Source organism: Copadichromis virginalis, linkage group LG4 (assembly GCF_057382275.1).
Source record: "Copadichromis virginalis isolate Kocher_CV1m ecotype Utaka linkage group LG4, C_Virginalis_male_GT1.1, whole genome shotgun sequence".
NCBI lineage: Eukaryota > Metazoa > Chordata > Actinopteri > Cichliformes > Cichlidae > Copadichromis > Copadichromis virginalis.
In genome coordinates, this window is record NC_140621.1 from 28,564,405 (window position 1) to 28,585,942 (window position 21,538).

Sequence of the window (21,538 nt, forward strand, 5' to 3'; positions counted from 1 at the left end):
CAGAGCTTTAAACCCACCCATTTGTAACTCTGTAAAACCCTGGTGTGACTGTGACGGGCTGAAAGAGGACATCAAACACACAGATGATGTTTCAGGGCCAGTGCAAGCGGGAGTTGTAGTGTTGTTTATGTTCCCTGAAAGCTGGAATCTAGTGCACCTTTGCTCACAAGCGAAATTAATCGGACCGTGTCAGCAGAGAAGGATGTCTGTTATTTGGATTGTTTGGTCTCTTTTCACACATACGCAGAGAGTACACGCAGAGCTTTTCTCTATTTTGAAGCTCAGAGCTTTCTGGGCGCTGCATATCCCTGGGAGAACACTCTGTGAGGGTTTAGCTGTATTTCTTTTTTGTTGATTTGTCCTATAATCGAGACTTTTTTAAGAGCTCGTTGAGTGGTAGGGATACTTTGAAGCTTCCCCCTGCTTAGAAGTCAGTCTCCTCCAAGGATTTAGCAGTCCACTTTAGCACTTTGTGTGACTGGCATTAATATCTGTGACATATATTGGTTGGACAGAGCCTGCTAATTTGCTTTTAAGACAACAAATGTTCAGTGGCTGTTTCAATTCACCTGTAATCAGAAGAAGTGGGAATAAAGCAGTCCTCCTCATTATGTTGTTTTTGCCCTTTGTGGGGCATTATCGAGAACCTTGTGCAGCTGGTTTAAGAAAGGGATTTGATTTATTTGTTTTTAGCCGTTGTGCAATGCTAGCTGGAACCTCTTCGCTTGGATTTGTATCCAGGCGTTCTGAGCTCATAAATTTGCATTGAATCTGCACAGCGGGTGAAGTTGTTCATTGTGTGTTTGCCAGTAATGTGTGAATATAGTTGGGGGGGTTTTTACTTAACTTGCCGTCCAGTTGCATTTTGTTTGGTATCTTAGAGAGCAGAAGCAAACCGTGGATGTCGGAAATAACTAATGTATTTAATTTCCAATTAATCAGTGAAATGAGAGGCTGGTGTTGGTGTGGCGTTGGATTGAATTAGTCGAACTGCTTTTCTTTTTTTTCCGTTTTGCGTGTGCGTCAGAGAGCGAATATGAGAGAAGCACAGGAAAAAATTTACTGGCAGTACAGTTTGCAGTAAATTTATATTGGACAACAAAAAGCTTGAGTGACTGTGAGAATGGCTTTGAAGATGGAGCAAAGGTTATCCTTCTTTTCCAAAAGAATGACAGTACAAATAAAAGAGACTGGCAACTGATAATCTTTGATGGATGAGCGAAGGCAAAAGTCAAGTGCATTTGTGCATTTGCTTCTTTATTCTCATAAACAAAGACTACAGATAAGCAGCAGGAACACTTTTGCAGTTCAAATAAAAACTGCAAATTAAGTTTTAGACCAGCCAACAGGCACAAGGAACTAAAACATTTTATTTTGCAAATGCTGTGTTTGTCAGAACTTTTTTCCTATTTATCTGGATTATATTTTGCCCTTCCTTGTTTTCTGAAACGATATAAAAACGTGTGAGTCATCCAACTGAGATATTATCCTTTTGTATCAATTCCAAAGGCTTTTTCTCTCAATTAGTACTACTGTTTCCAGAAAACCAAGCCAAAAGTGCTTCATAGTTTCTGTTATGGGAAGAGAAACACATTAGAGGACATTAAGTATAAGGATCATTTTGAGCTACGATAATAATCTGCAGTAACTGCTTCAGTAAACCTCTCTGGTGGTATAAACAGCACTTTAGTCTCTCTTGCTGCATAGTGATTTTTGTCCGTTATGGCTGTGGGTAATTTATGACGTCAAGCCACTGCTGGTATTAACATGTGATTCTTTAATAACAAATCACGGAAGGATTTCTAAGTGACATTTTTCTCCACTCTAACTTTCAGCTGGCCTTACAGTCTTGCAGAGGTTTCAGTAAGTTTACTTTAATTTGAGTCACAACACCATCAGTGTGCGCTGTATGTGAAAAGATGCACATTACAAGCAGAGCTGCAGAGGTGATGAGTCAAGTGACAAGTTTCCTATATGCAGTGACGAGTTGAAATATTCTAGACAAAGCCTTGAGATGAAACGGTTTGATTGAAGCTTCTGCTTTGAGAGAGACAGCGTTTTGCCTACACGCCTCAAGTGGAAGCAACTTTTTAAGGCATTAATGGCAGTGAGCTTGAAGAAAGAAAGGCAGGAGTGCAGAGGAGCTAAGAAGAAGACTTAATCCAGACTGTAAAATAAAGATGTCACATTTTTGTCTAGAGCCAACATGTGGCGTCCTGATGTTTTGCTTCTTCAGGGTACAACCAGTGGTAGTTGTCTCAGTCGTCATGATTTGATGTGTTTTTACATATTAATGGATGAAAGGCATGGCCTTTAGGTGGTAGTTTAGATAAAGCAACTGACATTTTTCAGCCATTTAAATGAAACCTGAGTGAACATTTATAGAGCCTCCCATTGGTTCAGGTTTGAAGCATGACTACTCAAAATCTTACTTTAAAAGAGCTGTTTCGACTGTGGTTTTACTCTGTGGTAACTATTATTGTTAATTATTGTTATCAATAACTTGCAGACTGGATGTTTTAGTAAATTATACTGTATATAATTTTTCAAATTCATTAAGGATGTGGTTCATATTCTGACAATTTGTTTTAGAATGTGAGCCAAATGTGTTTTGCTCACCAAAATCTTTCAGATATTCAAGTAGACTGGATTCAGCCGTATCCCTGTAGTGACAACTGAAGTGCTAATTAGCCGTGCCAAACAAGCTGTGTTGTTGTTTACACGCAGCACCCGTTGAATGACGCTCTTCTGTTAGCAGGTGATGCTAATTTATGCTCTGCATTTTGTCGTGTTTTACAAACGTAGTATTTTTTAGCGCCTTTATGTACTGCTGTGGTTATAAAGTTGCAATGAACTCTAGTTTTCTTCTTCTTCTTCTTCTTTTTTTGTAGTAATCATTTAGGGAATTGAACCTCTCTTAATTCTCTCTAAATCAGATTTCTGGCAACACTGTTGTTTTTTGTCTTTTTAAATGCATCAGCTTCAAAATCCCCACATAGTGAAAGAACCTTTCAGGCTTGGGAAGAATGTTCAAAAATTATGCTATTATGTTGACATGTCCAGTTCATCTGGAATAAAGTCAAATCTGTTCAGTGGACTTTCCCTTTTTCATGCTTTTTGTTAAAGCTCTTGTCCTTGTGAAAAAAAGAGAGCTTCCTCAGAAGCGCCCAAGTTTGACTCACTTCCTCCTTTTGGTCTCTGTCTCTTTCTTTCTTTCATTCTCTGTCTCTCTCTCTCTTTCTGTCTGTCTCAGGTTTGTGGTGCTCCTTTTTAGAGTTTCCTGCTCTTACATGGTAACACAGAGCTGAAGGTAAGGTGGATTTTATTTATTTAATTACTTGAAGCCAAAGTGAGGTTGGTGATGAAATAGCAGTGACATGTTACAGTGAGCTTCCTGTACATGGAAGAAAATGGCAAAGGCAGAACGGCTGACTTGCTTTTACAGTATATTTAAGGTTCACGCCAGGATGTTTGTATATTGAGGTCAAAGTAAAGCTGTTGCTTGGGAGCATTTCACTTTTTCTTGGAGATGAGAACTGAGGTGCTACTGGTTGTCAAACCCTGTTTGCAGCCATGTCTTTAAAGATCTGTTGAACACACTAAAACACCAGTTTGTCCCACTGTCTTCTGACAGCACAGCAAACACTCTTTTAAGCTGCAGCTCCCATTATGTTCAGCATTGGTCTATTTATATGTTTGTGAAATACAGGTTGGTGTAGAAAGAAAGTCCTACACCCACGATGGGTGTCACAGAAAGAGGTGGTAGAAAAGTTTTGTGCTCTTCCTGTCGGCTCCTCCTCCAATCAGCTGATTTGCAGTTTTGGGCTGATGCTCTCTGCTGATTCCTTTACAGATAACATGTGTAGGTTATTCATTTAAAAAGCACTTGACTGTCTTTTCAAAAATCAGTCTTTATGCCTTTTGTGTGCTTGTAGTTTTCTTTCACACAGGCAATCGGAGAATAGTTTCTTGACATTTAACATGCAAAAAATGCTTATAATGCTTTTATTTTATTTTTTTTATAAATTTTGCTTATTTTGAAAATATAGTTGTAAAGGTCAGCAGGTGAACTCTAGGACACAATGAGAACCATAAGAGCACAGGAACAGTAGAATAGGCTTTGTGTCGCCAGATTGTGTCGCCAGATTGAGTGGAATTACCTTTTTGACCCTATTTCACCTTGGTCTACAAAGACATATAGTCAGTTAGCAAGCATGCATGTGAGCCCAGCTATTAGGCATTTATGACATCCACATGCACAGGAAAAGGCTTTTGAGTCGGGTTTTTGTTTTGTTTTGTTTTGTTTTTTAATCAAGTTAATTCATTGTCTAATTGACACATGTTTTCTTGTACAGATGACAAGAGGTCACTTGTGGAAGTCATGGGATATTTTTGTGCAGGGAAATGGCTACCGTTATTATGCTTTATCTGTAGCAAAACGCATGTTTTCACATGTTCTTTATGAGGGAGTGCAGACTAACAAGGTAAAAAAAAAAAGCTCTTCAATCAGTATAACGTGGACAAGATATGTGACGGAGACATAAGCTACAATGGAACAAAAAAGAGCAATGACAAAGAAGAGGATGAACATTTTTTCCTTTTGTTTTTGTTTTTTTGTTTTTTGATGCAATGTGTAGTATCAATTACATGTACGTGGATATAAAAACTATACATGTACTGTCAAGCAGAACCACTGACACCACAGGCACCTACAAATACACACATGCACACGCAAACACTCACACACATACACCACAAACTTCCCGCGTACTCATATCTCTCAGTCTTTTACTGACAGTGACTGTGCCAGTTTTGAGAAGGGTGAGTGGGTGTGCTGACTGGAAACAAGCAGCAGTGACCCAATACAAAGCCCTCTCAACCAAGCCATAACCCTCAGTGTGGAGTTGTTGGCTCCACAGAGGAGCATGTTTAAGTCCTCAACATGTTCAGTGAAGGAGAAAGCGACCCAAGCGGGCCGGGCAAGTGACCTGGATCTTCAGTCGTAGAAGGAAAACAGAGACATGTGTATTAGTCACTTCGTAAAGCGGACTTAATCAAGGTATAAGAAGATAGAAGTGTTTTAGTCATTTATTTACCATTAAAACTATTTTTATCTGTATGACTGACTCTTTTGGGAAAATGTTAAATACTTCACTTAAGTGATGTTCTTTCCCCAGTACATTTAAAACCTTTGTAAAGCTGCTAAACCCACATTGTATCCCAGCTTACGTCCGACAAACGCAGCTTGTATCCCCGATATTAAAAAATATCTTTCTCAAGGATTAAAATGATCAGAACAACACTTCTGGAGGCATTCTTCTCGTGCACAATTTTACAGCAGGTTACAAGTGTTTGTGGCGTGTTTTCATGTGTGTGGCAGAAGATGGGAAAAGATGCGCAGAGTAAAATCCATGTAAAATAGCCTGGACTAATTACTACTGCAGCTGAATCCAATTACCACTCGGTGGAAAAAATTATAAATATTAAGTTATAACAAGTTATTTTACATGTGGTGTCTGGGATGTCTTCTGTGCTTTTGCAGAACATTACCAGCTGGGATTAAACACCTGAATTGAAAGATGAATTTTTGCCATAAATGTTTGTAACTTTCTATCTGTGTAATATTACACTATACTTTAAATGGCTTCATAAAGTGGCTTTTATTCCTTTTAATTGTGTCATGCTAGTTAATGAAAGGTTTTTAGGTTTATGCCAAATAAACATGTTGTTTGTATCATTCCTCATACTTTAGCTGGTTTTTTTTCTTCCTTTTTTAAAAACAAAACAAAAACAAAAAAACCCCCAAAACTCACCACCCTTCATATTCTTGACAAGCTATGGTTGTTGTGCTGATTTCTGCAGTCTTTGTAAAGGTGAGACACTTGGCAAATAGTAAAATGAAAGCGAAAGTTTCATAAGTTGATCCGAAGTGACCTGAAATGATCTTTTTCTCACCACTTTACATCCCTTTAGTTACTGTTTTCAGTTTATGTGTAACATATGTTCCCTGCACTCTAATTAAGAATTCTCCCCTTTTTCAGCTTAAGGGTGTTGAAGATGGCGGTGTGGATCCAGGCCCAACAACTGCAAGGAGATGCCCTCCACCAGATGCAATCTCTGTACGGTCAGCACTTTCCAATTGAGGTGCGACATTATCTGTCCCAGTGGATAGAGAGCCAGCTCTGGTGAGTTTATTTGATGCACGTGTGACCAGAGAATGTAAAGGATGTTAAAAAAAAAAACCTAATCCTATTTTTGTAACATTTTGATTTGTTCTGTTCAACATCTTACAATTTATCGTGTGTGTTTGTGTGTGTGTGCATGTGTGTGCGTGTGTGTTAGGGATGCCATAGACCTGGAGAACCCACAGGAGGAGTTTAAGGCCAAACGCTTACTGGACAGTCTTATACAAGAGTTGCAGAACAAGGCTGAGCACCAGGTTGGGGAGGATGGTTTCCTTCTTAAAATCAAACTGGGACACTATGCCAACCAGCTCAAGGTGAGGCTTTTATTCGAACGCCGCTGCATTCTTAATATAGTTCCCATTTAGTGCTTGGTTACCTGGCAATAGCTATTAAGCAATAGCTGTTGTGTTTTATTTAGAGTTGCTTGGCTTTGATTTGCAGCGGGTACATGTGTATCAGCTGTGGCTTGTTTGTCAGACCCTGATTTGATCATCTGTGGCTACAGAAATAAGGAATGGAAAGTACTGGTACTCCAAGTACTGGGAATGTCAAAAACAAGGCATTCAAAAGCAACTCTGAATGAATAATAAAAACAAAACGTACTAAATCTCAGTATTACACCTACCCAGACTGTAGCACTGTTTTAAGAAGAGCATAAAATTGTTTACAATGTCACAAAATGATGTGATTGATGTGATTAGAAGTCACAGCTGTTCAGCTTAACTGCCTCCCTTACTGTAGTTCTCAGAAAGAGCACATGTTGCACAAAATGTTTTAAGAACAGGTTGTATCCACTGAGAGGAAAACAACAGGACGGCTCGAGCGAGGGCCTCAGTAGCTAGCCAGCTCTGCTATTTATGATCGAACTCCCTCTTCACAGATCTGTTCTTCTGTTTGTTTTCTCCCCTCCCTGAGACCACGAGGAAAAACAGGGAGAATGGGGCAGGCTGCGCACATCACACTGCAGTCCTGAATTCCTACCACACTGTTTCCCAGTTTATGGCGCTGAGCACACGTGTATTCGTGTAGTTGAGAGTGACATGTTAAATGTGTCACTTGGGTTCCTCTCTTTCCTGCAAAAGTCAAAAAAATGCAGATATATAGCTACTGTGAATGATTTCTCTCTTTCTGTGCGGTATGAAGTGAAAGCAATTCAACTTGAAACTTAATTCCTTCACTTAAAACAGGAAACAACAAGAGTATCACCCGCAGTTTTAAACTGAAACAAGATTTTGTTACACTGTAACAGACAAACCACTTAACTAGGCGTATACTAATGAGTCATGGACCTATATGAAGTGTGCTCATTAACTTAATAGGTTTTGGTGTGTCTGCAGTGTTAGCTCCAGAACCTTTGATTCTACTAAATTGGCGAGCCCTGTGTGCAGAAGCCGCTCTACTCGTCAAGAGCTAACAGGCCTTAACACAGCTCATGTGCTCCTTGTCTTTCAGAGCACGTATGACCGCTGTCCTCTGGAGCTGGTCCGATGTATCAAACACATCCTTTACACAGAGCAGAGGCTCGTCCGAGAGGCTACAAACGTAAGTGGGATTCGTGTTTGTGCATCGAACATGTATAAAAATAAATAATTTCTGAGTGTATATGTGAAAAAGTATTTGCCACATTCCAGTTTGTTACACTTATATTTTCAGATCGTCAAGCCTATTTTAATATTAGACAAAGAAAAATACAAAATCCAGTTTTTTAAATGAAGATTTTATTTATCAAGGGAGTTAACCAAACTCTTCGTGACCCTATGGCAAAATAACCCCACCCCCAGCTTGTAAAATCACGATTTAACTGTGATTAACTGCTTTTTTTTCTTTGGAAAGCTGACACATCTTGCCACAATCTCAAGAAACATGAGAACAGCTGAGAAGCAAAGTCATTGAAATCTATCAGCCTGGAAAGGGTCGCAAAGCCATTTCTGAGGCTTTGGGATTCCAGTGAACCACAGTGAGACCCATTATCCACAAATGGAGAAAAATTGGAACAGTGGTGAACCTTCATGGGAAAGGCCGACCTAACAAAGTTACTCGAAGAGCGCTTTGGGACTCATCCATAGGGTTCATATAGGGCCAGGAGCTCACAAAAGAACCAAGTACAACAACTAAAGAGCTGCAGGCCTCGCTTGCCTCAGGGTCAGCGTTCATGATTCAACAATAAGAAAGAGACTGTGCAAAAGTGGCATCCATGGGAGAGTTAGAAAGAGAAAAATTACTGTTGACCAGAAAGAACACAAAGGCTCATCTCACATTTGCCAAAACACACTTTGATGATCCTCAAGACTTTTGGGACTGACGAGACAAAAGTTGAACCGTCATACCGACAGTAAAACATGGTGGTGGTAGTGTGATGGTCTAGGGAAGCTTTGCTGACTTAAATCCATTTAGATTTATGCTTAAAGGCTTCAGTTCAAAGCGAGCAAACCATTCATGCTTTAAAACCCTCTAATGTGGCTGAATTAAAACAATTCTGCAAAGATGAGTGGTCCAGAATTCTTTCAAAGGGATGTGTTTTTTAATTTACTCAGGTTGTCTTTGACTAATATTAAAATTTGTTTAATGATCTGAAATATGTAAGTGTGAAAAGTATGGAAAAACCAAAGAAATCAGAACAGCAGACACACAAACACACCTGTGGCTTCATAGCCCGCAAAACACAAACTACATAATGGTGGCTGATTCGGAAAGTGGATAACTATTCTGTTTCCTGTATTTGTTTATCCTAGAGGATCTCCTGAGTTCATTGTATTCGAACATTATAAATGTGATATCGTACCACAGCCAATACAGTCATGCTTTAAAATGGCCTTGTAAAACCAAACCATTTCTATTTCCCTACTTTAACAATGCAATATACAGGAAAGTCAGATATTTCTCACTTTTATAACTTGCAGTGAGTTATAAAACCATAAAGCCAGCCGTGCGTAAGACATCTTCCTTGAACTCCTGTGGTGAATTGATTTTCAGTCACAACATTTCTGTTAGTGGAGTTAATTTTGGCCCGTTCAGTCTGAACCTTTAGGTACAGTAATGCACTTTTTCAAATTGTGGTGACCTTGCACTCTTCCTGAGGATGCAAATACATTTTTTCCTTATCAACCTGCACCGTTGACACTATCCTTGTGTTCCCAGAGAATTTTTACAGTTAAATAGTGCAGGTGCTGGGGTCTAGCCATCAGTCAGTGCATCATGTTAGTTTTGGTTCAGTAGCTGTCTGTCTCTGTTTGCTGGTCTCTCAGTCTCATATTTTGTAATTGACAGTCAAACTCTCCAGTGGGTGGAATGATGGACAGCATGTCTCAGAAATACCAACAGATCAACCAGGCTTTTGAGGAGCTTCGCCTGCTGACCCAAGACACTGAGAACGATCTCCGCAAGCTCCAGCACAACCAGGAGTACTTCATCATCCAGTACCAAGAAAGCATGCGCATTCAGGGTGAGACCAGAGGGCTTGCATCTCCTTAGCGCTGCACGACCATAATGACAGAATCAGTGTTTGTACTAATGCAGTTTTCACAAACTTAACTTATACCTACTGCAAATACCAAAAAACATATAATTAATGTTTCTAACTGTTGTTAGTCATTTAGATTTGCTGCTGTACCATTTTAATTCCTTGTTGAATCAAGAAACAAACTCTAGTTTATCTACTCTGTTTGTTTGGTGAGCAACTTGCTTAAAATAGATCTTTTTTTTTTTTCCAATTATGCTGCTCCCTTTTTGGTTAATCAGTCTCACTTAGTCTGTTGTGTGCCACATGTCACTGTTCAAATTAAATATAAAAGATAATTCTTCATACAGCTATCTGAATTTTGTGTTGAGACATGTAGATTAACAGCGGGAAACTGACAGCTTCTGTAACACTACAGATTTTTCACGAGTGCTCCATGTGTCAGACAGAAAGCATCGATCTTTTTTAATATCTGAACTATGCAGGAGGGGGAGGAGGGGGTTTTCCTGAGTAAATCATTATTCCTCGGATGGGACATGAATATTGCATGTGCACAGGTTAGAAATTGTTACTGCTTCTCTTCTACTCCCTCTGTCTTTAACTTGTCTCCCATCTTCAGCTCAACTGGCCAGCCTGGCCACACTGCCCCCTGCTGACCGCCAGCTACGAGAGCCTGCCCTTCTGAGCAAGAAAAACACTGTGGAGGCATGGCTGACGAGAGAGGCCAACACACTACAGAAATACAGACTGGTGAGACATACTTGCACTTACTTATTTCGTTCATGTGTGTGTGTGTGTGTGTGTGTGTGTGTGTGTGTGTATCAATGTGTAAATTACACTCCATAAAGATAAAATTAACTAGACCACATTGTGGAATGAGATCATATCACTGCAGTGCCAGTGCAGTTGCCAGATTACACCCATCCTTGAACTGGGCCTTGGTTTTGATTTTAAACTGTACAGAAAATCTTGGACAGCTGATAAAATCTCTCCACAGACAGACATATAAACACCTGGCAAAGAGGTTGAAGCCAACTTTGTGGTAGTTGCTGCTACAGCTGTTGTCTCCCAGACATTTTATCATGATGACTGTCACACACATACACACACAAAGCTGGTCCCGCGTTTGCTTTTTGACTTTAAGTAAATAAAGTATGGTATATGTAGGTAACACTACACCCGCAGTGAAATCGGCCATCACTTTGATTTTAGTTACAACCCTGTAAAGTTTTGTGACCGCACCTTGTTTCGAGGCAGTCACATCCAGACGGACATGCAGAATGAGCAACTGTTCTCTGCAGCTTTTGTGGTAGTTGCAAACATTACACTCCCTAAGTTAAGTCTTTACCCCTTTTAAAAGCGTAATAGGAGTAACCCTTGATGCTTTTTTCCTAACTGAGCCATTTCTCTCATATTTCGGGCCTGTTTATAGCATAAAATGACTCAGTTTGCATCAGAATTAAGTGAGCATGGTCTCTGCATATGCAGGTATACTTGGAAAAACTTAGAAACTCTTTTAATAATCGTCAAACCACATTTTTATTGACATATATACTGAGGTGGCAAAAGTAAGAGTGAGGTAGAGGTCACCAAATGAGGAAAAGAGTCTCTCCATAACCACGGTTTACTTCAATGACGCACAAATTTGTAGCCCACACACAGATTCACAGAAACATTTGACCAAAACTTGGTTCTGGTGAAGTACATGTGTCTTGCTTGCTTGTGTGCAGGACCTGGCAGAGAAGCACCAGAAAACACTGCAGCTGTTGAGGAAGCAGCAGACCATCATTCTGGATGACGAGCTGATCCAGTGGAAGAGACGGCAACAACTGGCAGGCAATGGGGGACCGCCGGAGGGAGGCCTGGACATCCTTCAGTCCTGGTGAGTTGCTTTTTTTTCGCTCTACCTCCCACCAAGATCACAGTAACTAGACTCTCTCACAAGGCAAAAGGTCACAGGTTTAAAAGCTTGCTTTGGAGTGGTCCTGTGTGGGGGGTTTTCAAAGCTTATTGGCAGGCATAGGCTGTCTTACATATTTTCTATTTTTTGCTTTAACCCACCGTCAGGGATCCCTGGCTGTGAGCCCTTTACATTTTTAAAGGCCTCACTTATTCAGCCAGATCTGAAAGTTTTAGTAGTGTCAGCTACTTAAATTCTGTCTAATATAGCTGAGCTCAGCTTTCAGGAGCTCAAATTAAAATAAGTAATGGTGAAATATAATATTTCTGGCACTGGTCGTGTTGATCTTCAAGTGTTATTCTTACTTGTGTCTTTCTTGTGGATGCGTGGCTGGATTGGTGCCAGGTGTGAGAAGCTCGCGGAAACGATTTGGCAAAACAGGCAACAGATTCGGAGGGCCGAGCATCTCAGACAGCAGCTGCCTATCCCTGGACCTATTGAAGAGCTCCTCAACGAACTCAACAGTACTATCACAGATATCATTTCAACACTGGTCACCAGGTGTGTTTGTGTGTTTCAAGTTTTTCTACACATCAAAGGCTGCAGCACCTGGCATGCTTATGTGTTGTCTGCAGGTTTTATGTCGAGCTGTGCAGCTCACTAGGAGTCGGGGGGTTGGGGGGGAATATGTTAGAAATATGTGGAACCACTAATGTGTGCAGCTCTTGTTCGTGTTTGTCTTGCTGTTGGTCCTTAACTCCAGCCGTGAAGAAGACAGTAGCCATTACAGAGCTCTGAAGTGTTAAAAACCATACATATGATCTCTGTCTGCTCAAGTCGGATTTTTAACCAGGCAGCATTAAACGACTACACGCCATGTTTACACTCAGGCTATGTGATATTTTTTGGACTTTATGCAATCACGTCTGCATTTGTTGAATACCCATAAATCTCCACTCTGCATACTCAAATACGAACACTGAGGGAACATCAATGAGGGGTCATAAATGGCACATTAATCTTATCTACAACTTTAATTTATTTTGTGAGTGTAGGCCAGTGTAGGCGGTGGGTGGATCTTTTTTGCACATTGAGGAATTGCCTTTTATGCACTCAGGTTACTGAGTGCAAAAAGGGCAATGAAAGGGCAGGTCTACTTGTGCAACTGGTATTATGGTCAATGGAGTGAGAGATGTCATCTATTTGTAAAATGAAATTACTCCCACATTCAAAATTATCCATCAAATAATGTAATTCAATCCACATGCAAAAATTTTGTTAAAGTTTGGGTTTTCTTGTCTCTCTCTTACACTTATTGTGTGAGTGTTAAAGGAAACATGAGAGCTCTTTACCTTGTACTTAAGCTATAATCCTGATGCTGCCGCAGCCTGTTGTGGTAAAGAGAGCTGAGCAGAAGGCAAAGCTTTGCTGGACAGTCTGCTTTCCTTCCCTGACCTATGGCCACAAGCTATTGGTAGTGACACACATAACCTTCCTTCAAGGGGTGTTTGGGCTGCCCTTAGATATGTCAGACATGTCTTCTAGATACCCTCTTTTTGAGGTATTTTGGGCATGCCCCACTAGGAGGGGATCCCAGGGCAAACACAAAACATGCTGTAGAGAGCTGGAACATAAATGTCTCTGAAGAGGAGGAGGCGGTGGCTGAAGGGAGGGGTGTCTCAGCATCTCTGCTTAGATTAGATTACTGCAACCAGTTAAATAGTGAAAAGTGAATAGGTGGATGGACTGTTCTATGGTATCCGATAATGCGATAGTGTGGAGGTACATTAATACACATAGCACTGGTAACTGTAGACATCAATAATCCACCATCAATACCTCTTTTCTCAGGGTAGCCCTTGCACAATTTAAGCTGCATAGCTGTTACCAATATCAGATATTACAATAACCTCGATCCATAGTGCTAGAGTCTGGGTGGTAAAGGGAATTTTCCATTATGGACTTTGGCTAACTGCCCCCAATAATGACTCCCACATAGACAAGTACACTGTACACTGTATTAAACTGCATAAACAAAAGTCAAAAAGTGGGGTTTCAGTTACTGTAACCTATGGGGATTATACCTTAAAAGTTAGATTAAATTTAGGATTTGACTTTATGTAATACAGAATAATGAGTGTGAAAGCAATGCACTGAGCATTTGCGTTTTAGATTTCATGAAATACGTACGAACCCAGAGACAAAGAATGCAACTATACAGATATGCAGAAACAAAAAGCATACAGTGTTCGAGAGCTTAAAGGGAAGGAAGTGCACAGGGAACTTGTTTTAGTCCATTATTTTAAGCCCCAAATGCACATATGCCAGTATCTTTTAGTCATCCAGCATCTCTGAACAAGAAGTATTCTGAAGTTTGTGACAGTGTCCTCTCTCGCTTTCCTAGTAGATTCCCTGCAGGGACCCATAACCCACTAAGAAGTCATGTCATTGTCACAACGATTTTTGACTGGCCACAGACAAGTCTGAAACAAGACAGTAATGCACAGCTATCAAGCACAATATAAATGCAGATTATGTTTCCTCCTATCTTTACTCCCTAGGAGCCCCGGGAGGTTTCACACTGGCAATTGCAAAGTGCGGTCTTCTCATAACCACTTAGTTCAGCAGTATTTGTTTGCTTTCAAGCTTCCTCTGAGCCTGCAGGATTAATCATTACGCTGATTCTGCTGTTATCTCACTTCTTGGTCTCTTTAATGTTAATGTGGAAATCAGAAAACGGCTACACCGCCATACAAAAGAAGCACCAACTCTTTAAGAAGAAAGTAATTGTTAACCCTGTCGGTTAACTTGAAAGCGATTACTTACATGACCTTCAAATAGTGCGCAAGGCAGCAATAAAGGTCATTTTGAAAGGTTAATGTTCTCAAGCCTGCAGGTCATTAGAGCATAAAGAGTTTGGAGTTTTTATTAACAAAACAAAACAGTTCGCTGAACATTACCCCATCATTACCCTATCATAAAACATGCTCCATGCTTTATATGCTTAAAACTTTTTCCTTAAACAATTAATGCCGTAGAGTGCACATACATAACAGGTTCTGCTGCAGTGAGGTTACTGATCTCCTAATATTTGTTCAACTCTGCCTTTCACTAAAGTTCACTAAACTACAGCGATACCAGTCTTTCTAGCTTTAGATCATTGACTCGTTTGCATAGTTCGCATGTTCTTCGTCCCTTCTTTTCTCTGCATGCTTAAGTGTTTCTCACAGTTTCCCACAGTCTAAAGATATGCTTGTATAGGGCTGTGCGATATGACCAAAATCTCATATCCCGATATAAGAATTCTATCGTCCGATATAAACGATAATAACGATATAAATCACAAAAAAATAATATTTAACATTTTCTGTAAATTCTGTGAATCTCGGGCAGCTCGACTTGCGTGAAGTGTTTCCAGCTGCACGTCCTTTACCCGGAGTCAAGTGTTTTAACCGATGCACGAAACTATACATTTTTAGACATAAGTTGTAATGCTGTTTTCTTTGTATTTATTACACGGCGTGCTGCGGGTTGCCTGTTCTAACGTTTGAGTCTAAGGTTTATTTTTTAGCACCTGGCGGCTCTTCTTTACTTCTCATCCATAAATAATCTGCTCTTTCACGTGATTCAGTTTATTTTGAAAAGTCTCAACAGGATCTTGAGCTTTATTGTGAAAGGTTTACGTGGAACATAAACAAGCGGACACGCGAAGGTGTTCCCGTCGTTGTTGCTAACGACAACGCATAAAACAGGCGCTTGTCCGTCAGTAGTGTGGTTATTTACATATAAGAGAAAGAGAGAACTTTAAGAAATTAATATAACCACTGCAGTGACCATCAGAACGATGAAAAAATATTGCCGTAAACAGTTTATTTTGCGACACCACGAAACAAACGATAGCGTAAAATGAAACGATAGATGTTTTTATATCATCATCCAATATATATCGTTATATCGAACAGCCCTATGCTTGTAGGTTAACTGGCAGCAGGTGTGGATGTGACTCTTAATGCTTACCGGTCTCTCTGTTAACCCTGTGATGGACTGGCAACCTTTCTAAGGCCTACACTACTTCCTCGCATGTGTCAAAATACGCTGTCTTGGCTATTAAAAACATATTACAAGTTCATGGTCATGCAGCTTAAGTAGGGTGCGTTTGCTTTTAAGTTGCTTCTCAGCTCAAAGTAATCATTAGGTTGTGTTATTGGGCCAATCACACAACAGACAGTAAAAGCAAAAGAATAATTTCATAAGAGACCTGTTGTTGACCTCTATTAGTGGGAACAGTTACAAATAAGGTCATTTTCACCTTGTGAAGTTTCATTTTTAGGACAGAGTTTGCAACATTCAACACCAAATACTTTTAACATGTTTTACATCATAAATCATTCATGCTGTCTTTTTTTATGCTTTAAGCCTGTTTTATCTTTTATTGAAACAGTTTCAGTGAGTAGACTATAAGCTTAGTTATAGGACAAGTGACTTTTTAGTGCACATTCTCAAAGTTGTCAGTCTTCTTTCTACAGAACGAAAGCAAAAAGCTTAAAAAAATCCACAGTTGAAAATTGTGTACATAACCTGCACAACTGGAATGGAAAGTTAACTGTTTCCTAAACAATTGTTTCAGTTGAAGCTGCAAATACTCAGCAACAATTTAAGACCGAAGTAGAGCTTATAATCTGCAATAACCTGTGCAGCTGTACTAAAGTTCACTAAACAACAATGATACTGATCTATTTTGCTTTTGCTTGGAACAGATGGAATTTGACACTGACATATTTGCAAACCCCAAGATTTCCTCACGTACACTGTTGGTTGTTCATGTGACACTGATACATACTACCAGAGCTGTTATTTGACAACCCGTTAATTAAATGGACGGGTGGTTGGATGTCGCTTTAAGATGTGCATATAGTGGCAGTAGGTATCTGATGATAAAGACATTTGTCACACTCTAACTGTCACTCTTCTATCCACAGCACATTCATCATTGAGAAACAACCTCCACAGGTCCTTAAAACCCAAACTAAGTTTGCCGCTACAGTGCGCCTTCTAGTGGGAGGCAAGCTGAACGTACACATGAATCCCCCACAAGTCAAAGCTACCATCATCAGTGAACAGCAAGCCAAGGCCCTCTTGAAAAATGAAAACACAAGAAAGTAAGTTTGGTGCATTGGTGCAAATGGACTAGTGCTTTTCTGCTGGTCACTCAAAGAGCTTTATACAACATGCTTCATTCACCCATTCATACAGCATATACATACATCCCCTTTTTTTTAAACGCTCAACTTTTCGCATTCCATCTTCCTTGACAGAGAGAGAGATAACACTGCAATAAGTTACCATAGCGCAATTAAGATAAGCGGTTTGGTTTTCTTCCGAGATTACGAGATCCCATGGTGAACTCTGGCCTAGTGTGTTCCGAGACCTCACCACAGAAACATGGCTGGAACTTGAACAATGTCTAAGAGGAATCTATGGTGTGGACACAGAATCCGCATTTAGCCTGTTCCACAGCCTCGTTCCACATTCCTCCTAACTAATAGAAACCTTACAAGACTGTAGGTCTGCCAGGCAGCTAGTGGGAAAGTGGCTGAGCGGCTACATCTTAGCAAAATCTACAGAGCAAATCTACATACATCTGCTGCGTCTCATCTAAACTACTTGTCGAGAGACTTCTGCCACAACGTCTCGCTCAAAAGCATGTGACTAAAGAGGGACGCCACATGAAGTGTAGTCTAGTAATGCTAAGCGTTTTGTACCGTAACTGCATTTAACAAACCAATTCAACAAACCAGCAGTGTGCGCATGTCAGTAATTTAGTATGTAGGCAGTGTCTGAGGAAGTGAGTAGTGAATGAATGTAAAACCAAAAAGCACGACATAGCTCCGCCGGTTAGTGAGGAAATCGAAGAGATAGAAAGTGAGCAAGATGGTCTTGCTAGGCAGCTTAATAGTCTCCTGAGCCCAACTTGCTCAGGTGTGGTTTCTATCCAGGTTGTCTCCACCCACTAATTTCCAGGAAGAAATAAAAACATGCAGGCTACAAGGAAAGACAACAAGAAAACAGCCCTGAACCTGCCATACTTGTGTTTAGTGTTTAGAGAAGACTAATGGTGGTAGTTAAACCTGCCAATTATGCACGCAATACCCCCCCTACACACACACACCTACCAACCACTCCCTCCATACAAAACAAAAAGCTCCTGCTGTGTAAACATGCATTTGTAGATAACATCTAACTTTATTGTCTCTGTGTTTCAGTGATAGCAGTGGTGAAATTCTTAACAATAACTGTGTGATGGAGTACCACCAGACTACGGGCACTCTGAGCGCCCACTTCAGGAACATGGTAAGTATGAGCTATTAGTGAAGATTATTATTTCCATGTAAAAAATAAAAATAAACCCATAAAGCTGAAGTAGTATTGCCATTGTTCCTTCTATACAAAAAGTCTCTTAACATTTAATCTAAAATAATAGCGCCTTGCTATTTGCCTTCTTTTGCTGCACTATACCCGAAACAGGTAAATATGTGATTGTCTTGGGTCTATACAGGAGAGTTGCTCAGCCGCTTATATAAGGGAAGTAATTGCCAATCATTATGTCCCATATAGCATTTTTTCCCTTGGATTAAAATTGTGAACAGTAGTCCTTTGGAGGATCGGCCTGCAGCTTCAGTGAAGTTCTCTTCGTCACTAATGTTGTTAGCAACAATCTCCAGAGCCCTCCAAGGATTATTCACATATGATCCCGATAATCTGCATGCATGTACTGACTGTGTGTGACGCTTATAAGCCTAACTGCGTAGTTAATACATACCATTTGTTCTTGCACATCATTTATCATGCAGTCTTTAAAGAGGATCAAGCGATCGGACAGACGAGGAGCAGAATCTGTCACAGAAGAGAAATTCACCATTCTGTTTGAGTCCCAGTTTAGTGTTGGAAGCAATGAGCTTGTCTTTCAAGTGAAGGTAAGAGGATGTAGGCAAATTAATGAATAAAAAACACTATACTTTAAATCACACTTAAAAAAAAGAACTATATATATATATATGCATGTGTGTGCGTGCATGCACATGCTGCAAGTAAGAATCTGGCTCGAGTACTCCCACTTGTTCCTTCTGTCTTTTTCCCTGTTGTTTTTATCATGTTTAAAAAAAAATGTATGAAATGCAAGAAATGTTTTATTGTGCTGTAAGTGCATTATTTACTTTTGCAATTTCCTCCTTTCTTTCTCTAAACAGACATTATCACTTCCTGTAGTGGTGATTGTTCATGGTAGCCAAGACAATAATGCCACTGCAACTGTATTGTGGGACAACGCTTTTGCAGAGCCGGTACGTAAATGTTTCAGAGATATTGCATGCAATGCAAACCTTCCTGGAACAAGCATTAAATAATTATTCAGCTTAGTGATATTTTTGTATCCTAATGCAGAAGTACTGCGTTAACTGAGAAAGGCCTTGAATCAAATATTTCTGAAGTGTGCACATGTTTAAATAGTTTAGCTCTTACAAAATAATTGCTAGTTCTTTAGATGTAATGTAACACGTGCAGCCCGGAACTGAAACACAAATGCATGTTTAAATCTGTTTTAAATTTAGGTTTTTAATGCAATTATTAAATTTTTTTTTCTTTAAAAAAAAAATGTTTATGCAAAGGCATAACGTGTGTGTCACTTATGTTTTGTGTCTGTGTGATGTGAGTGAAAATTCTTTGCCGTTTTCTTCGTGTGTTGCAGGGCCGGGTGCCTTTCCTCGTGCCAGATAAGGTGCTTTGGCCTCAGCTGTGTGAGGTCATCAACATGAAGTACAAGGCAGAGGTGCAAAGTAATCGAGGTCTGTCGGAGGAGAACTTGGTATTTCTGGCTCAAAAAGCCTTCAGCAGCTCCAGCAACAACCCTGATGACTACCGGAGCATGACTATGACCTGGTCACAGTTTAACAGGGTTAGAAACGGCCTCTTTCTTACTCATGATCCTGTTCGTCTCTATACATGCACACAGCTTTTATGAAGAGTATTCCATATATCTGTTTTAGCTTGAAAGTATAGATTTCTGTCGTGCTGCACTTCATGCATTTTTAAAACGCCTGCAGGCAAAGTTCAGTTAGTCATTTGAACCACATACTTGTTCTTCATGAAAGGATTTACTATTGCGCTGTTATTCATACATAGAAATATTTCTTGCTCCATTTGCAGCAGTTCAAGGGGTTTAATAAATTTATCTCTGATATAACTGAACCTCTGAAAATGAGCGACTATATATCAAAATTGCTGTACTTCCTAATTAGTTAATGCAATATGTTTTGTTAAACTCCTTTAATTCAACATGAAAGACTTCAGTCAAATCTTGATTGTTTTATCTAAAACCTACTGTGCTGGTGCACAGTGGTAATATGACAAAAATTGTGTCATTGTCCAAATACTTACCCACCTAAGTGTAGGTCGGTTTAATGGGCTTGTTTATCCGCACAGGAAAAAAAAATGCTGAAAGCCTCATTTTCTGCTTCTAAGTAGCTTGTGATTCAGAAAATGCACTCAGATTCACCACAGGCCACGGGTCTTATTAGATTACAGGAACATTAAGTTTTAATCACTCCAGAGATGTAAGTATAGGTTATAGAAATATGCAGAACTTTACCCAGAGACGTGTACAGCTGCACAAATTTTAAAATCATAAAGAGAACTGTGATTACTGTCAGCGGTTGAGATTTTCATTATTATAGACTGAATTGGGTCATCTAAAAACATTTTAACAGTTGTCAGTTCAGTCTGGGGTTTTTTTTTTGTTTGTTTTTCATGTGTTTTTAAAAAAAAATTTCCCCAAACTATGCCCCTTTACAGGAAAGCTTGCCAGGGAGGAACTTCACATTTTGGCAGTGGTTTGATGGTGTGATGGAACTCACAAAAAAGCATCTGAAACCACACTGGAATGATGGGTAAGGAAACTGCTGAGGGTTTTTGTTCAGTTTCAAAAGATTCAAAATGAGGAGGGACAAGAACGAGGCACAATTTTTATTTTATTTTTTTAATTTTTTTTTTATTAATGTCTCTCTTCCTCTATTTTTAGAGCCATCCTGGGCTTTGTGAACAAGCAGCAAGCTCAGGATATGCTCATGTCTAAACCCAACGGTACCTTCCTCCTGCGCTTTAGTGATTCTGAAATTGGAGGAATTACAATTGCCTGGGTGGCAGAAAATCCTAACAAAGCAGGTAAAGCATGCAAAACACAAAATTTCTCCATTTTTGTTTTTTAAACCACACCGTTCATCAGACGGGCCTCTTTCTAACAAGCACAGAAGCCACAGAGAAATAAAGGAATCCCATTCAGTTTTTCTTTTGTTGCTGTTTTTTTTCGCAGGTGAAAGAATGGTTTGGAACCTTATGCCCTACACAACCAAAGACTTTACCATTCGCTCTCTGGCTGACCGCATTAGTGATCTCAACCACCTTCTATTCCTCTACCCTGACAGACCCAAGGATGAGGTTTTCTCCAAATACTACACTCCGCCTCTCTGTAAGCGTCCTTCTGAGCACACTGTTACTTTCAAATTTGAATCTCACAGCTGCGAAGCCTTCATTACTGAATGATGATCACATCGAGCCATTACTTATTCTGTCTGCCTGTGCTTGTCTGTTTCAAAGCTAAAGCAGTTGACGGTTACGTGAAACCACAGATCAAACAAGTTGTGCCTGAGTAAGTGTCCGGCTTCCTGTTCTCTCTTTTTCTCGTGTCCTTCCATCACCGTTTCCTCTCCATTCTTTTCTCGTTGTCATCCACCCAGCATTTTATTCTGTAAAGCACAATTTAGAGTTAATCACAAAATACTGGGCCATGAATTCAGATCAGCTATTAGCTAGCTGTTACAGTTGGAGGAGGCCAATTAAGCGCGGCCTGGGTTCCTGCGCGAGCTCGTCTTCCGCTGATCATAAGAGTTAGGCTTGTTAGTTAGCAAGGCACGCTCCCTGCCTTTCTCCACAGTTGGTTCACCT

General features: G+C 40.0%; 1 protein-coding gene across 3 annotated transcripts in view; it reads left to right on the top strand.

The window, feature by feature from the left end:
* Positions 1 to 21,538, top strand: part of stat5a (signal transducer and activator of transcription 5a) — a 54,475-nt gene that overhangs the window by 31,262 nt on the left and 1,675 nt on the right. Inside the window, exons 2-18 of one of the 3 annotated variants that reach the window (XM_085454706.1) lie at positions 3,254 to 3,310; positions 6,042 to 6,185; positions 6,343 to 6,499; positions 7,638 to 7,727; positions 9,453 to 9,627; positions 10,262 to 10,392; positions 11,373 to 11,524; positions 11,948 to 12,103; positions 16,522 to 16,701; positions 17,806 to 17,893; positions 18,394 to 18,516; positions 18,790 to 18,882; positions 19,287 to 19,493; positions 20,390 to 20,484; positions 20,616 to 20,758; positions 20,907 to 21,062; positions 21,191 to 21,242. In XM_085454706.1, coding sequence (XP_085310832.1) covers positions 6,058 to 6,185; positions 6,343 to 6,499; positions 7,638 to 7,727; positions 9,453 to 9,627; positions 10,262 to 10,392; positions 11,373 to 11,524; positions 11,948 to 12,103; positions 16,522 to 16,701; positions 17,806 to 17,893; positions 18,394 to 18,516; positions 18,790 to 18,882; positions 19,287 to 19,493; positions 20,390 to 20,484; positions 20,616 to 20,758; positions 20,907 to 21,062; positions 21,191 to 21,242 — 2,126 coding nt within the window. In that variant the 5' untranslated portion in view covers positions 3,254 to 3,310; positions 6,042 to 6,057. Of the gene's footprint in view, positions 1 to 3,253; positions 3,311 to 6,041; positions 6,186 to 6,342; positions 6,500 to 7,637; positions 7,728 to 9,452; positions 9,628 to 10,261; positions 10,393 to 11,372; positions 11,525 to 11,947; positions 12,104 to 16,521; positions 16,702 to 17,805; positions 17,894 to 18,393; positions 18,517 to 18,789; positions 18,883 to 19,286; positions 19,494 to 20,389; positions 20,485 to 20,615; positions 20,759 to 20,906; positions 21,063 to 21,190; positions 21,247 to 21,538 lie in introns of those variants that run through there. The other 2 variants (XM_085454708.1, XM_085454707.1) reach the window with 2 other exon arrangements.